This window comes from Cyclopterus lumpus, chromosome 11, assembly GCF_009769545.1.
Source record: "Cyclopterus lumpus isolate fCycLum1 chromosome 11, fCycLum1.pri, whole genome shotgun sequence".
NCBI lineage: Eukaryota > Metazoa > Chordata > Actinopteri > Perciformes > Cyclopteridae > Cyclopterus > Cyclopterus lumpus.
This window is the reverse complement of record NC_046976.1, coordinates 2,991,810-3,008,123: the sequence shown is the minus strand read 5'-3', so window position 1 is coordinate 3,008,123 and position 16,314 is coordinate 2,991,810. Positions and strand designations below refer to the sequence as shown.

At 46.8% G+C, this 16,314-nt stretch overlaps 1 protein-coding gene across 1 annotated transcript in view; it reads left to right on the top strand.

The window, feature by feature from the left end:
• Positions 1-16,314, top strand: part of macf1a (microtubule actin crosslinking factor 1a) — a 124,876-nt gene that overhangs the window by 47,084 nt on the left and 61,478 nt on the right. Inside the window, 18 exon segments of the mRNA XM_034544444.1 lie at positions 43-134; positions 693-828; positions 3,050-9,094; positions 9,214-9,369; positions 9,588-9,803; positions 9,939-10,109; positions 10,204-10,491; positions 11,430-11,579; positions 11,710-11,943; positions 12,043-12,222; positions 12,305-12,478; positions 12,691-12,858; positions 13,343-13,534; positions 13,614-13,787; positions 13,971-14,094; positions 14,198-14,397; positions 14,483-14,800; positions 14,913-15,079. Of these exon segments, the coding sequence (XP_034400335.1) occupies positions 43-134; positions 693-828; positions 3,050-9,094; positions 9,214-9,369; positions 9,588-9,803; positions 9,939-10,109; positions 10,204-10,491; positions 11,430-11,579; positions 11,710-11,943; positions 12,043-12,222; positions 12,305-12,478; positions 12,691-12,858; positions 13,343-13,534; positions 13,614-13,787; positions 13,971-14,094; positions 14,198-14,397; positions 14,483-14,800; positions 14,913-15,079 (9,185 nt within the window).

The window sequence follows — 16,314 nt, the reverse complement described above, 5'->3', positions numbered from 1 at the left end:
TAATTTACAAATGGAGCATCATGCATGTGTGTTCCTCTAAAGGCAATTAGTGAACAGCTGGCAGCCAAGAAGGATGAAGTGGCTGAAGCCATCAGGAGCACTCAGGTCTTCCTGCAGTCAAAACAGGCCAGCAAGTAAGATCACACACAACTTCACCTTTGTCCTCGAGTCTCGCACAGGGATAGATCAGATGTTTGGAAGGGGGGTTGTATGAGGTTATTCTCCATAGTTGGTGTATTTACCCAAAGCAGCTGTAGTTTGGGGAACCAGCACAGAAGCAAAACAATGTACTGCTGTGGACATTTTTACCAGTTTAAGTGTACGCTATATTTAGAATATTCTCACCGCTGTCAGAATGCTCCTTCTGGAGGGGAACTGAAGCAGTTATTCTAAAGTTATCTAAAACAGTCATTTTACCTTGCTGTTTCTGTCAATGAAGTCTGATGGAGACGTCTCCTGTAGGTCATAAATGCACTGACTATATAACTCGTATAACTTTAAAGACATGCAAATAATCTGTGGAATTGGGGGGATTGGATGAAACCTCAAAGGTGGGGAATATTAAGGGAATGTTTCAAATGGACAGGTTTACAGTCATATGTACTGGAATATGTACCAAATGGTTTGTTTCATCTCTCTCACTCACTCATAAAGCCCACCCGCTCTGTCCTTCTCCCTTGTGACCACCTCAGGTTGTCCCCAGAGGAGCGTGCTCATGTCGAGGCTCAGCTGGACGGGCTGACGGCCACCTACAACCAGATGTGTGATAGCTCCACCCAGCAGCTGCAGCAGCTGGAGCAGCAACTGGCCAAAGAGGAGGAAAGAAAGGTAGATCGGTTGGAGGGGCGGGCCAAATGGAGAGGGGGGGAAGAGCCGATTTGTGAACAACATAATGTGTTTTCAGGTTTTGCCAGCTTGTCAAAATGTAATAGTTAAAAGGTTTCGCTGTAAACACGTGTGTGCTAAGCGTGCGTTCGAGTGTGGGCCAGCCAGAGTGTGTGTGTGCATTCTACAGCATGATGCGTGTTCACTGATTTTTGACAAACATCATCACTATTGACGAGTCTCACTCATTGACTCTGTTTAACAAACAACACAGACCCAGTTCAGACGTGTATCCAGATGATCCAAAAAATACCATTTTATTTTTGGCACTGTTGTTTGACCTCCTCCTTTGTCATTCAAGGAGAAGGTACAAATAATAGAACAAAATCTTTTTATTTTGTTTTTACAAATTAACACTGAAGGGCAAAGAAGAATTCACTGGATGACACCGTCTGAATCGGGCCGTAGCATGTCGTGTTCCACTGACTCGCATTGTTCTCCTAAAAGCCTGCAGTCACTTCACCATCTATCCCCACCTTAGTTTTTGTCATCATCATCGTCATCGTCATCATCGTAAACACATCTGCTGAACTGCTAACATGGTTATTAATACATGGTCTCCGTGGTGCACACAAGTCATGCTAGCAGTTAGCTAGAAGCTGTAGAGCTCCGCTTTTTGTGGATCCACGTTTAGAAACTATCATTTAAGAAATAGATGCACCTTCACATTTCAATCATCTCTGTAGCTGTGGAATATAGTATCATGTTTTTTTCCCTTTATGTAGTAGTGAAAGAATGCCACTGCATATAAAGTCAACGCATTCCAGTTAAATATGTTTTACTCTGCATCACGTTTACATGTGCACAGTCAGCTCTCGAATGGTCATTCCTGTCCAGCCACATGCAAAACGGTACATCTGTCAGAAAATGGATTGAATGTGTGATAATTTCAGGTTTCAAGAGATCCTTAATGATGATTCTTATGTTTTGACAGCTGCACTTCACGACCAATTCCTCTTTGAATGTTCTATGTTTTGACAGCGGGTACTCACTGAAGCCGAGACGCTTTTTAAAAAGATACTTTGAGGGATTTTGAGTGTACGTGCACCAGAGGCCAGCTATGCAAAAAAACAAACACTTCACCCTTTGAGCATGTTGTGTCCAGTTCACCAGAGTGTGTGTGAATGAGAGTTTTTGTGTTTTTTCTAATGCATACTATTAATGTGTAAAACCTTAAACCAGCATTTTGCTTGAAAACCACTAACAGCAGCCAAAGGAGAATTGTGGACATCCGAGCTCTGAGCCAAGGATCAGAATGGGAGAGAGAAAATAAAGCAGGACATTTGTAATTACACTAAATCAACAGATCAGTTTACTGTTAAGGTAGCTCAAGTGTAAACCATATGATAATACGGCCAATACCTTGCCAATGATAATGGGTACTAACAATTTTAAGCGATACATGGTATATTGCAAAACAATCTGCAATTCATCATGGTATCTGCAACTGGTATCTACCTTCTATATATCGATTAGCCCCTTCCAGCCTCAAGTGAGGGGAGCAGGAGGATTTAGTGTCAGTGCAGTGATAGGAGTCAGAATGAAGAGTGGCATGCAGATTGCTAACAACCAGCTTCTCACCTGTCGCGCCTCGCTCTGCCGAGCCATAAGCTGGCCCATTAGTGCGTGTGCCACGGGATGCGCCCGTACGGTAAGTAGCGCTCGCTTTCTCTTCTCTCCGTTCTCTCAACTAGATATTTGTATCCACTTTGTGTTGAGAACGTATCTCTGTTCTTTTGTGTCTCTTTGTTCTCTATTGTATTTTTCTGCTTTTTATGTTTCTAGTTGCTTTTTTGCATGCTTAGTGCTTGTTTTAGAATTGCAGTGCAGTAAGTAACAGTAAGTAAATAAGAAACATGCAAACAACAAATTTATTTATATATATATATATATATATATATATATATATATATATATATATATATATATATATATATATATATATATATATATATATATATATGATCTTATGGCATCTGGTTGTGGGTTTTCTTCTTTTTCTAATTCTACCATCTGGTTATGCCAATAATATACTATAATATTATAATTAATATGATAGCATAGCAACATAACTTGATTAATTTAGTGTTTTAAAGTGCCATACCACATTGTTGTTAGAGGAATGAATGTTAACTGAAATTTGTGTTTTTCTTTATTTTTGTAGAAACAAATTGCCATTGCCGGAGTAATTGACCTGGGAACAGTGGAAACATTCCCAGTGTTCAAAGCAGCTCAACGTGGTCTTATTGATCAGGATACCTGCCATGTACTACTGGAGGTCCAGCTCATTATGGGTGGGCTCCTCCAGTCTGACTCCCCTCTCAATCTTTCACTGGAACAAGGTCTAGCTCAAGGCCTTATTGACACCCACACTAGACAGTCCCTTTCCGAGCTAGAGAGAGCCTTGCTTTTGGTGGAAAATTCTAAGTCTATCAATGACCAACAACAAAATGTGTTGCCAGTAGCTGCAGCAATGGAGTTCGGGCTCATTAGAGAAGAGGTGGGACTTCGCATTTTAGAACTCCAGATGAACACTGGAGGCCTGAGGAGCTCAATTGGACACATGAGTTTGGAGCAAGCCGATGTCAAGAAACTTTTGACTCCCAGAATCCTCAACAAGCTGCAGTCAAGGCAACCACAAAAAGAGCTGATCGATCCAAATACAGCTGAAAAATTAAACCTACACGAGCTACAAGAGCGCTGTGTCCTCGACGATGACTCCGGTCTTCTTCTCCTTGCTGTCAAACAGCAACCCGGAGGAACTGTCTGCCTCCGGTCTGGAAGAAAGGTTGGCATATTCCGCGCAGTCCAGGAAGGTCTGATTGATCGAAAAGTTACTGTACGACTTCTTGAAGCCCAGCTCTTTGCCGGTGGTATTGCTGACCCACGATCTGGCCACCGGTTGACAGTCCATGAGGCTGTTCGTCATGGGCTTATGGACCAGGATCTAGCCTCGGCCATGTTAGCGCGACAGCTGCAACATGGGGGAATTCTAGACCCTTTCAGTGGAGAACGCCTGGATTTGGAAGAGAGCATACGCAGGGATCTTCTCTCTCCTAATTTGGCTCTGTTGGTCCTTGAGTCTCTTTGGGCTTTCATGGGAATACTCTGGCCTCAATCTGGAGAACTCCTGCCCATTGCTGAGGCTCTTCAACAAGGAGTGATCTCAGGTGAGCTTTCAAGGAACATACTGAGGCAGCGACATGCCATTGGGGCTTTGTACAACCCAGAAACCCTCAAGGTGCTTCCCCTAAACCAGGCTGCTGAAGAGGCCCTCAAGCCCAGTGTTGTCAGTTGTTTAAAGAACACTCACATCCCAGATCTTCTTTCCAGCATGAACCAGTCAGGTACCGCATCTCTAAATCGCTTTAGCTGGGGTTCTACCAGCACCTCTCCCTCTCCATCCTCTCCATCGACTTCATCATCTCCCGCAGGCCTTTGGGATGCAACACCACCAAATGCAATGGATCCTAAAGAGCAAGCAAAACACAAGCTGCTGTTTCACCTCATGACTCATAGCTATGTGGATGTGCATTCCGGAAAGAGATTGGTCCTGCTCGACCCTGACTTAGGGGAGTTGGTCAAAGCTACTGAACTGATTGCTGGAGCCTCTGGAAGTCAAGTTGAGCCACAAAGCAGTTTGACCACAGGTGAGCAGGGAGGGTTGCAAATGGTGAGAGAGTTTAGTTTGGCAGATGTAGGGATAAGTGACACACAAACAGAGGTTAAAGAAGAAAGTTCCGATGTAGTAGTCACACCAAATAAAGAAGTGAAGAGGAATGGTACAGGTAGTCTAGAAGAAGGGTATGATGAAGAAAATGACACCAAACTTCTGCACAAACCATCAGTAACTCCTGAGAGGGATTTAGCCTTTGAAGCGAACAATGACATGTGTGTAGATAAAGATGTTAAAGAAAAAGCTCAAAAGAAAGAAATATTCCTTAATGAAAGTTTAATGGCTTCAGCTAAAAGTCTTAAAGGCCCAAATGAACTGGTAGCAACTGAATTTAAATCCAGGGATAGTGGTGGCCAGCAGGGGACTATAAGTACAACCACAACAAAAGAAAGAAAAAATGCTACGAAACCTTTCAAATCCATCCCACTGGGTGCAAAAGCAACTGAAGATGGTAAATCAAAACAATCTGACGATAGGAAAGATGTAAAGCATTCCCATACTGAATTAGAAAGGACCAAACAAAAGGTGCCTATGACGGAGACTGACTTGAAGCATGCTAAACCTAAGATTGATATCCGTGACTCAGCAGTGCAAAAGGAAGGGGAGGATGCTGAATTGGCAAAGCTAGTCCTAGAGCTCAAACAGGGAGGTCTGATGACAGAGGAAGGGGAAAAGCTGCTCCCAGATGAGGCAGTGGCTCAAGGTGTCCTTCCTGGCCACACAGCAGTTAAATTAATGGCTCAATCTGGTCTGTTTGGGGGTTTCCTAGATGCGAGCAGCGGGGAGTCACTTAGCATGGAGGATGTTATGCAGGAGGGTTTACTGGATGAAGATCTAATGTGGAGTGTCCTGAAGTCTGATAAAATGCTTGCAGGGGTTATGGATGTAGAAAAAAAGCAGATCTGTGGGGTAAGGGAGGCTGCTCAGGCAGGGTTGATCGACCCCAACACCGCTGCTCGATTGTTGGAAGCCCAGGTGGCGTCTGGGGGGATTGTTGACCTACGTAGAGATAAGAAAGTCTCTGTCACCCTAGCAGCAAACCTGGGATTGATTGAGGAGGATCAAAGAGAAGAACTTGTGGCACTAGAGAAGGCATACAAAGGAAAGGATACAGATTCAGCAACAGCCCTCACTAAAGCCAATTTACAGCTACAGATGGAAGGTGTTATTGACCCAGAGTCCAAGTCTCCACTTCCTCTGGAGCAAGCTATTCAGAAAGGGTTGATTAGATCTGAAGAGGCTTATCAGGTGTTGGCAAGACAGGTGGCTGAGGGTGGTATAATACATCATGCTTCAGGGATGAGGCTGTCAGTTCCTGATGCTGTAGATAGAGGACTAGTGGATCGGTCCATTGCGCCTGGGCTGGAAGAACTAGAGTGGATCTACCAAGGAAAAGTCAACCCTTCATCTCACCCAGAAGCTGTCGTTTTCCAGGCATCAACCGGAGCCATTTTAGACCCTGACTCTGGATGTAAACTGACATTGACACAGGCAGTTTCTAGGGGTCTTCTGGATGAGAATGTTGCCAGTGATGCCATGACTTCTTTGGCTGTAACACGAGGAGCGCTTGACCCCGAAACTGCACACATTGTGCCTTATTCTGAGCTTGTAAATAGGGGAAAGATAGATATTGAAACAGGCAAACGTTTTTTGGAGGTGAAACCCTTCAGAGGTGTTCAGGATGCGCAGACGAGAAACATCTTGACCCTTCCTGAGGCAGTTGCATCAAAGCAAGTGGACCCAGTTCCAGCATTGAGGCTGCTTCAAAGTCAGGCAGACAGTGGAGGGATCATTGACATCAGTACTGGAGAAAGGCTCCCCATATCTGAAGCCTGTGAAAGAGGTTTAGTTGACAACAATATGGCCAGGGTAATAGCCACCAAACAGTTTTTGAAAGGAGGCTTAGTTGATCCGGCCACTGAACAACAAATCTCTAATCTTGAGGTTGCCATTGCAAAAGAACTGATCTCCAGTGACATAGCCTCCGAGATTCAGGAGAAATTGGCTTCTGTGGAAACGGGTGGGGATGAAGGTAGCGCGACACCTTCTGTTGCCTCATCAAATGGCACATGCAGCCCTGCTGTTATGTCAGTGTCAAGCCCAGACAGTCCAGCAAACTGGTCAAACGTAAATTCTGATGAGCTTTTAAGATCTCCACTTTCAAAGAAAGATTTAGAAATGACACTGGACAATGAAAAGACATTGACATCTGTAGTATCAGATCAGTCTTTGTTTTATGACCCGACGAGAGAAGAGGACAAAATTGAAGTGTCAGTTGAAGAAAAGGCTGCAGTTGAGCCCGACCAATCCTTAGACCTCTTGTGTAAGTTTGTGACTAATGTTGAGAAAAGAGTTCAGGAAGCCATAGAAGAGATTGTGCCACAGACAAACATCTCTAAATCAGAGCCTCTTCCTCATCACAAGCCTGATGAGAGAGTGCACATGGGTGCATGTAAGACTGATTATTCACAAAAGGGGAACGTTTTCAGAGATGGTCTGAGAGAATCCTCTCAGGCACATGTCCATGATGACAAAGATTTACAGGGTGAGGTCAGAAAAGAAGCGTCAGTTTTAAAGTTGGGTGAAGAACCCGTGAATATTGGGAAAAAGGAGTGTAGACCCAGTGATGAGAGCACGTCAGTGGTTCATCATTATTCTAAAGATGGAAAGCAGGCAGGTTTTGTGGCAGCAGAGTTTAGAGATGACAAAAGAAAAGACGGCATTGAAGGGTCCAAATTGAGTGAGGTTAATAGAAAGAGTGATGTGGCAGCACAGAGAGATGATGTTGAAGACAAGAATCAAGTGGCGAAAGAAAAACCTAGCAAAGACGAGGAGCAGTCAGATCAGTTGTTGACCTCTCCGCCCAAGGAGACAGAGAGCAAAAGCAAGAAGAAGAGGAAGAATAAAAGGAATGGAAAGCACACTGAAGCACAGAGAGAAACACACCTTCCAGAGATAAAACAAGCATTTCAAATTGAGGACATTGATGTAGTTACATCACAACACGAATACCAGCAATTGCAGATTCAAGGTCAGGTAGCTTCCCCATGGCATCCCAAAGGAGAAAGTGAAGCAAAGATTGATAGGAATATTGAGACTCAAAATGATTTGGTAAAACAGGGACAGGAAGCAGTTCCAGACACTCTTGCATCAACAGAGCATTCCATTGAGCCAGAGCAAGATGCAATAAAAATTGCTTCATTGAAGGATACCGAAATAGGTGATAAAAGAGAGAGGAAACGGGAGGAGCAGAAAGAGAAAGTTGAAAAGAAGGATTCTGTCTCTCAGCGACCAGAACAACCAGACAGCAGTCGGGAAGAAACGAAGAAGAAGGAGCAAGAGTTCCCTCAGAAATCTGCTCTACCAAATGACGAGAAAGCGGCTCTGATACTGAAAGCCAAAGAGAGCATTCTTAAAAAGGTATTTGAAAAAAGTGTGAGTGAGAAGCAGGCTGCTGAGGAGCTGCAGACCATGCGCAAAGAGGTAGGAAAGAAGGGGAGTCGAGGCAAGACTGTAAAGACACAAACTCCTCCAGTTAAAGCTGATGGCGTGGAGGGTCATGATGATGGTGTCAAGAGACCTAATGGTTCACCAAAAGAGAGTGGCAAAGAGATGAGGGCCCAAGAAGATGAAATTACATTGAGAAGGGTCAAAGAAGATAAGACTGAGAAGAAACTTTCTGTCAAGGAGGACATGGAGACCAAGGCTTCTTCAAATGAGAAAGAACAGAATAGGAGCTTTGGAAAGGAAGATGTTGAAACGGCTCCGTCGGTCCAACCTAAAGAAACCGAGCAAAGTAAACGTAAAAAGAAGAACAAGAAGATTAAGAGTCACAGCGTGAGGGACAAAACTGAGCCCGATACTGAGGAGTTACAGACAGAAAAAGTGGATTCTGATGTGACAACAAAAATTACCGCACAGATTCAACCAGATTCAGATAACTCAGCTTCCACTAAAGAGCAGAAGATGGACACACAGTCAGCCAGGGCTGTCGTGAGACCTTCAGTTGTTGAAGGGGAGACATTTGTAATTAATGTTAAAGGAGCTGAGACCAGCCAACAAAGTCCAACATATTCACATCAATCAGAGGAACCCTATTCTCACATTGAGGAACACGTCCAACTGGCAGCGGTTGCATCTGATGGAAAAGAAGAATCCCATTCAGAAACCAGGAATGCTGCCGAACCCATTGACGAGGCTGTCGGCTGCAAACCAGACATCCAACCCACAGCTCAATCAATGGCTGCTGGTACGCTACCAGCTAAAACGGCGGGGAAAGGGAAGAAGAAGAGAAGGCACCAACCACCAGAAGTTGATAGCGCCAATGTTCCCGAATCAAAAGACCAACAGCAGCAGCTTGAGTCTCCGGAATCAGCGCCTTCTCTCTCAGAAGACACCTCGACAGAGTCTGAATCGTCTGGAGTCCCTGAGTCTGATACAGCCTCCGAGAGTTGGGGGGAGGGAGAGGACGATGTCGGAGATAGTCGAAAAACTGTGTCAAACAAAGAGGCGAGGACAACTTTGACTGGCAAGGTAAGAAGTTAGCAGATAATGTGTGAAGGATATGTAGAGATTTATTTAAAAGGTCCTTTCTGCTGCCTACATTTATACATGTTATGATGTTTTATCGAAGTTTCTTTCTTTTCCCAAAGTCGTCATTGTTGCGTCAGGAGTGCTTGGAGCACGACCAGCGAATTGTGGCCCTGCTCTCCATGGTCAGACACGTTGAGGTCCGACTCAAACAGCAGGAACAGCAGTCTGTCGGCCGGAGCCTCATCGCCTTGGATGACATCATCAGACAGACTGAGGTGAGAGAATGTGCATATGGACCTGATAGAGATATGCTGTTATATTAATGCGACGCCATCCAATGTGAATGTACCTTTGTTGGCGCATAAATTATTTAGCAGTTTCAGTTGCGCATTTGGTTCCCAGAGTGAGACAAATAAAAGCTGATTATCAGATTAGTCTCTTAACGGCGCGAATCAAGAAAACTTTTGTTTCCTTTTCCTAATCCGTCTCTCAGACTCTGGACCTTGAGTTGCGTGACTTGGAGCCCACTGTCCACGAGGAAGTGGAGGCCGCTGAGGAGCTGTTGAAGCCCCAACCCAAAGATGTTCCTCCGCAGCTCCTATTGGCCCTGGAGAAGGACGGGCGGAGCTTGGCTCGAGGGTATGAGGCTGCTACAGCACTTTCTGAGGGCATTCTGCAAAGTCTACGGGACCATAGAGACTCATATAAGGTAATGGAACAGGAGTGATCATTTGTTGTGGAGGTGATTTTCTTTTAGATCAGTTATCCTGTTGGGGTCCAGAGAAAATTCCTCGTTTTCCTCTGTGTAGATGTTCGAATTTAATCTTTCTGCCGTTTCTCTCAGGAGGCGGTGACAGCTGAGCAAAAGTCCCTGGGAGGACAAGTGGAGAGTCTGCTCTCTTGGTTGCGGGAGACAGAGGCTCAGAACGGAGGAATGGCGGGGATGGAAAAAAAGGAGAAGGCAGAGAAAGATGGCCATGGTGAGCAGCTCTCACAGCAGCTGAATCTCTGCAAGGTAAGTTGTCCGTGGATCACACTGTTCTTCTCTTTGCCCCACCCTTCGAGCCATAGAGGAATAATCTCCCCGTTTTCTCTCTCTTTCCTTTCAGGAGCTCCAGTCCTCTCTGACGGCTCGCTCCGGTGAGGTTAACAACGCGGCCTTTGACATCCAGGTGTTCATCTCGGAGCGGGCCCAGGACCTAGCCCCCGAGCAGAGCCGGCGGCTCCTGGGCCAGCTCCAGCAGCTCCAGAGGGCCTTCCACCTGGCATCGGGCCAAGCCCAGGCGTGGGCCGACGCCCTCTCCACCCAGAGAGCGAGGGAGGAGGAGCGGCAGCGCACGGAGAGAGTGATGGAAGAGGAGAAGGACAGAGCAAAGCGGAGTGCAAGGGAGAGAGAGGTTTGGAAAAGGACGACCGAGTGGGATTGGTTTGAAACGCGGCGCTGTCTTTCACTAATACATTTTAAATGCAGTTAGCTTGACTGGAATATACTTCGTAGCTTCATTTGTCACGCTGTAAAGGATCGCCATGCTTTCTTACACAAGATCATAGTACTCACGTTCTATAAAATCACATCAAACTCATTTCACACGCCTGACGTAAACAAGCTAACCTCCACCTCTATTTAACTTGCGCTGCCATCATACATCACCTCAAACCTATCCTCAACATTCCATAACAAGCTCTTAATGCAAAAGCTTTGCCACATGTCACTGGCGGTATCACCACCCTCACTCCTACCACACAGGCTTTTAGCGCAAGCGTGTTTGCTACTCTGCATGTCTCTATAACATGTGTTTTATTAACCTGTTTGCCTTGCTGTTCCAGATTGCCACTGAAGGAAACCGCTTGTGTCACGGCGGTAACAAAGGCTCGAGATCTGATAGCAGAAAACGGCCTCGCTGGCTACGGCGCTTAACTGTTTTTCCTCTTGTCTCATCTAAATGCGAAGGGGAAAGAGGAAAAACGGCAAATAAATGTGTTTTTGTTTGATTTCTCTGTTTGATTTCTCTGTTTGTTGTCGCTTGACCAACATGTTGACGTGAAGACCATTTTGTGTGTGTGTGTCTGTCTGTATGTCTGCCTCTGTGTGTGTGAGAGTGAACTCTGGACACAAACTGCTCAAAGCTTGGCACTGTGCACTACACAAGAATCTTGTTTCAGGGGAAATTAGTCAAAACTGGTGGTTTAGTTCAACAATTCAAAAAGAGTCTGTTCCTGCAACACAATCCAGTTTAAGTGCTTGTGATGGACTCATGTCGCCATGCGTTTTCCTCACGTTATTTCTTTGTGGGTCTTTCTCCCCCCCCCCCCTCTACTCGCTCACTTTCCTCAGGTGGTTCAACAGCAGAAAGCCGAATGCTCTCAGAAACTAGAAGGCCTCAATATGTGGTTGGCTGGAGCTGCCAGCCTCCTGGCCAGTCAGACAGGTGGAGCAGAGTCATGTGACTTGAATGCCTTGCAGGAGAAGCATAAAAGACTAAAGGTACAAAACCTCTGGAATCTAAAGGGCAAAAGACCTAAATGACACTCTGTTGTATGGTTATAAGTACATTCAGCTCCCTTATCTAATATTAGCATTTTAACTCGCCACATTTATTTACCTCGACCTCCAGGAAGCACAGAAGGACCTCCAGAGCAAAGAGGGGGGCATCGCCGAGACCTTCCGCTCCGTGGAGGAGCTCCTGGCAGACCGGAGCGAGAGTCTGAGCCCAGAGGATCGGAAGAGCCTTCAGGGGGAGCTAACGAGAATGAAGGAGCAGTACAGCGCCCTTAAAGACTCAGCAAACACGTCGCTGTCAGAGCTGGACACAGCCATCAACACCACTGTACAGCAGAACACACAAAAGGTGAGTAGAGGAGTGGTTATAGTCTACAAAAAGATAGATGTGTATTATTGGAGCTCTTTTTTGGACTCACCTTCCCCTTTTTTCTCCCCTTCCCTCCAGGCGAAGGCTGTGGAGGATCTCCAGGAGACCCAGGGTCAGATAGACTCTCTGCTGAACGAGTTGTCCTCCCTCAACCAACCAGGCAGGAGAGGAGTTGGACCCGGGGTGGACCAAGATCTCACCGATATGCCCTTCTCACAGCCAGAGGGCGCTGTGATGTCATACACAGAGACGCTGCAGGTTTGGAACCTCTGCTCTACGCGCAGCACATTTCTGACTTTAAAACGTCACAAAGTTCCTGACCTGTCGACCTCTGTCCCAGGCGGAGCTTCAGCAGCTCCAGTCTCAACAGGCCCAGCTGCTGCAGATCGCCCAGTCGACCCGCTCCCTTCTGGACCAGCCGGACTCCACTGTGCCTCCTGAAGAGAAGCAGCGTCTCCGGGCCGCCCTGGACCAGCTGCAGGCCCAGCACCAGCACCGGCTGCAGAGCTGCCAGGTACTCAAAATGAATACAGATGTGTGTTCAGCCTGCAGCAAGGCCTCCTGACCTGCCTCATGTGCTGACCTGTGATATGTGGACCTTTTACGTCATTGAAACTTAATTGTATGCCAGTGACAGTCTCTGGCTTTCACCTTTTTAATAAGCTAGTTTGTCCTGCTATTTTCTTATAGCTACCTGACTCCTACTGTTGTGACAATTTCTTCCAGGACCGTCTGAGGAAGTCTGAGGCTCTGACGGATGAGCTGACAAAGTTCCTCCAAGAACATGGAAGTTTAGGTGCCTGGCTGGAACAAAATGAACAGGAACTGCGTTCCCTGGGGGAAGGAGAAACCGATGCACAGGGACTGAAGGGCAGACTGGACGAGCACAGAAAGGTACACTCGTTAATAACATGATGGACGTTTTTCTATTTATTGTTTGTTTCACTTTTGTGAATGTGCAGTATACAGCATAGGTAGGTTATCCATTGCCTCCACATGGCTCTCAACATGGAGACAGCTGAGCCTGTAGACATTACTCCACGATGTCCTTACATACTGTATTCATGCTCTGAATCCTGTACGTTGCACCTTTTTTAAATCTCAGCCTGGCACGTCTACACCTGCAGGCTCAAACTGCTCCCTTGCCAGTAGGTGGGGCAGGTTGCACTTTAACTGCAGGTCTGAAATCACCAGTGCTGTGGCTCTGCAGTTGGATTATAGCGGCTGTATCGGGTTTTAATGTTCTTTGAAGTGAAGTCAGTTTGCATCTGAGAGCATGTTTTTTTTAGGGTTTCTTTCAGCTTCCCATGCGAGACATACTGCACATATCTGCGTGAATTTGTCCCCAACTGACCTGTAAACGTGTCTGTTTTTCCAGCTGGCTGAGGATGTAATTTGCCACAAGGCGGACCTGCGCTTTGTTTCCATCTCGGGTCAGAAGGTTCTGGACTCTGTCCAAGGAGCTCTGGAGCAAGTCAGCGGTTCAGACCCAGACCTGGACAGCACCAAGCAGCTGGTAACGGACAAGCTGCAGGATGCCAACCACAGATACACAACCCTACACACCAAGGTGAGGCATGCTGGACTTTCTGAGTTCTTGCATCTTTGTCTTGAATTCACACATTGAAACTCTCTGCCGGTGCGCCCAGTCGACAGAGTTGGGCGGCCGCTTGTCCGGCCTGTTGGAGCGGTACCAGCAGTACCAGGATGAGGTTGTCTCCGTCCACTCTTGGCTCAGCGCTCAGGAACAGAACCAAAGCATAGCCAAGCCCAGCGGTGAGACGGACCCCCAGAACCTGCAGGACACACTACGACGAGTACAGGTGGAGCACCGATCACAAAATGATCACAATGCAAACATGTTTTGTTCAGTTCTGACCAAATAGTTTTTTAAATGAATAAAGAAATGAACGTCCGGAAAAAGGGGTTTAACTCTATAATGGAAAGTATGTAGGTATCTTGTTTTTAGTTTGTTTTTTTTACTCTGGAGTGTCACCTGTCCTCAGCTGCTGCAGGACGAGCTGGCCGAGCGTTCGGTGCAGCTGGAGAAGGTGAAGAGAGCAGGAAGAGATCTGGTCAGCACGGACGAGTCTCCTTCCCTGAAAGCTGTTGACATCCTCTGTGCTGCAGGTAAAGATCCCTCCCCCTCGGCTCCTTCTGGATGGGATTTAAGTGGATGGAGTGATTTTTAAAAACGTTTTGTTCCCCCCCACAACCCCCACCTTCTTTTCAGATGGATTAGAAAAGAGGTTTGGCTCCCTCTCTGCGTCCGTGTCGGAACGGGCCGAGCAGCTGCAGACGGCCGTGGCCCAGTCGGTCAGCGTCCAGGAGGGCCTTAAGGGTCTGCTGAGCTGGCTCGACAAGCTGGTTCTGAATCCTGGACCGGTCGAGCCCACCGCACAGGCCGTACAAGACGCCCTGACACAGAACCAGGTAGGAGTACACCCGGAGGAAGCGCTGCAGGATGCAAACATATTTCCTGGAGTTTGCATTCTAAGTCTCGTCGTCTTTCCCTCAGAAACTTCGCCAGGAGCTGCTGTCCAGGCAGGGCAGCGTGGAGGCAACGCGAGAGTCCGTTTCCAAACTCCTCCAGAGCTCCGACGCCTCCACGGCCTCCGGCCTCCAGGGTGCTTTGGATGATCTAACTGAGCGCTACGCCGCAGCACAGGCTAGCCAGGCCGAGAGGGAGGCTGAGCTCAAAGGGCTGTTGCCCAGGCTGGAGGGCTACGAGCGGCTGGGGGCCGATCTCCGGACCTTCACCCAGAGCCGACTGAAGGCTCTGAGCCCGGCGGGCCAGCCGGACCGCAGCGTGGACGACTACAGGCAGACCATTGAGGTCAGCAGGGGTGTCAAATAGCTTTCTATAGGTCATCTACAGTAGGGTCTCACTTGAGTTGAATGATTTCAAGGTTTTAAGACCCCATTCATCACTCTGGTCCTTTTCTCAGGAGGTCAGGTCTGAGCTGGAGCAGGAAGCCGGCCAGCTGAAGTCCTTCTGCAACCTCGGCACCGAGCTCAGCCAATCGAAAGCTTTCAACAACACCCGAAGCTTATTGGAGAATGTTAAAGGGACGTCTGATGAGTTCACCCAGCTGGAAGCCAATGTCAGCAGAAGGTAAACATGTCAACTGAACATGGGAGCAGTGCATTTTTCTAAATTATTATTAATAATTCTATGCAGCCTTAATTGTCTTTTTTTGGTCCTAGTTAACATGGTTGCTTTGCTTCAGTAGGAACTAGTATCATTATTAATAACTAAGGTTACATATGTACATGGGAGTAATGGGAATGATTATTTTAGGAACAAAACAAAACAGTCTGAACCTTTTTTAATCCTTTTCTCATATATACGGCAATGGACCCTAACGGACACAAGGGGGCACCAAATATAAAGTTGTTTGGATATCGATCATTTAGCTGCACATTTCAATGTTGAAACATGACACGGGCTACTTCCAGTTCGACTGACAACAAACCAAATAACCTTCAGAGACCCAACATTAAGATTTGATTAGATGTGATAGGCCTGCTCATACTGGCTCTGTAGAACAGACCAAGCCGCTGGCATTTCCAAAATGTATTTTCTAAATGTGTAGCCTTCCCGGAGCACCAGTTGCTATGCCGACCCCGTCTGACGTGGTATCAGGGAGCAGCCTCACTTGAGGCCTCTCAGAGGGAGAGGCAGGGAATTTATAAATACCATCAGTCTGGTGCAGATTTATATGCAAGTTTAGTGAGCCAGTCATATCAGAACTGGGAGGTGTGTGTGTGTGTGTGTGTGTGTGTGTGTGTGTGTGTGTGTGTGTGTGTGTGTGTGTGTGTGTGTGTGTGTGTGTGTGTGTGTGTGTGTGTGTGTGTGTGTGTGTGTGTGTGTGTGTGTGTGTGTGTGTGTGTGTGTGTGTGTGTGTGTTGTGTGTGTGTGTGTGTGTGTGTGTGTGTGTGTGTGTGTGTGTGTGTGTGTGTGTGTGTGTGGTGTGTGTGTGTGTGTGTGTGTGTGTGTGTGTGTGTGTGTGTGTGTGTGTGTGTGTGTCACGGGGGTGCTAATATAAGCAGGCTGGACGTGGCTCATTGTCCGTCCTATAAACGGCCACCTCGGATGTCTCCTGGCCTCGACTCCCCAGGGGGGAGAAAATAGCAGCGTGCTAATGATACCGGCGGACTCCTCCGAGCTGTTTTGTTTACTGCCAGTCAGCACTTTTCATGCTGAGTCTCAAGACAGATCACATACAAATCGAGGGAGGTCAAGGCCGCGTTAACGCTGGCCAGAGTGGACCTTTTATCATTAGTATTATTATTTATTTGAGAATATAATGTTTAAAAAAAAAGTGCGGAAGAGAGATCAAGCAGTTA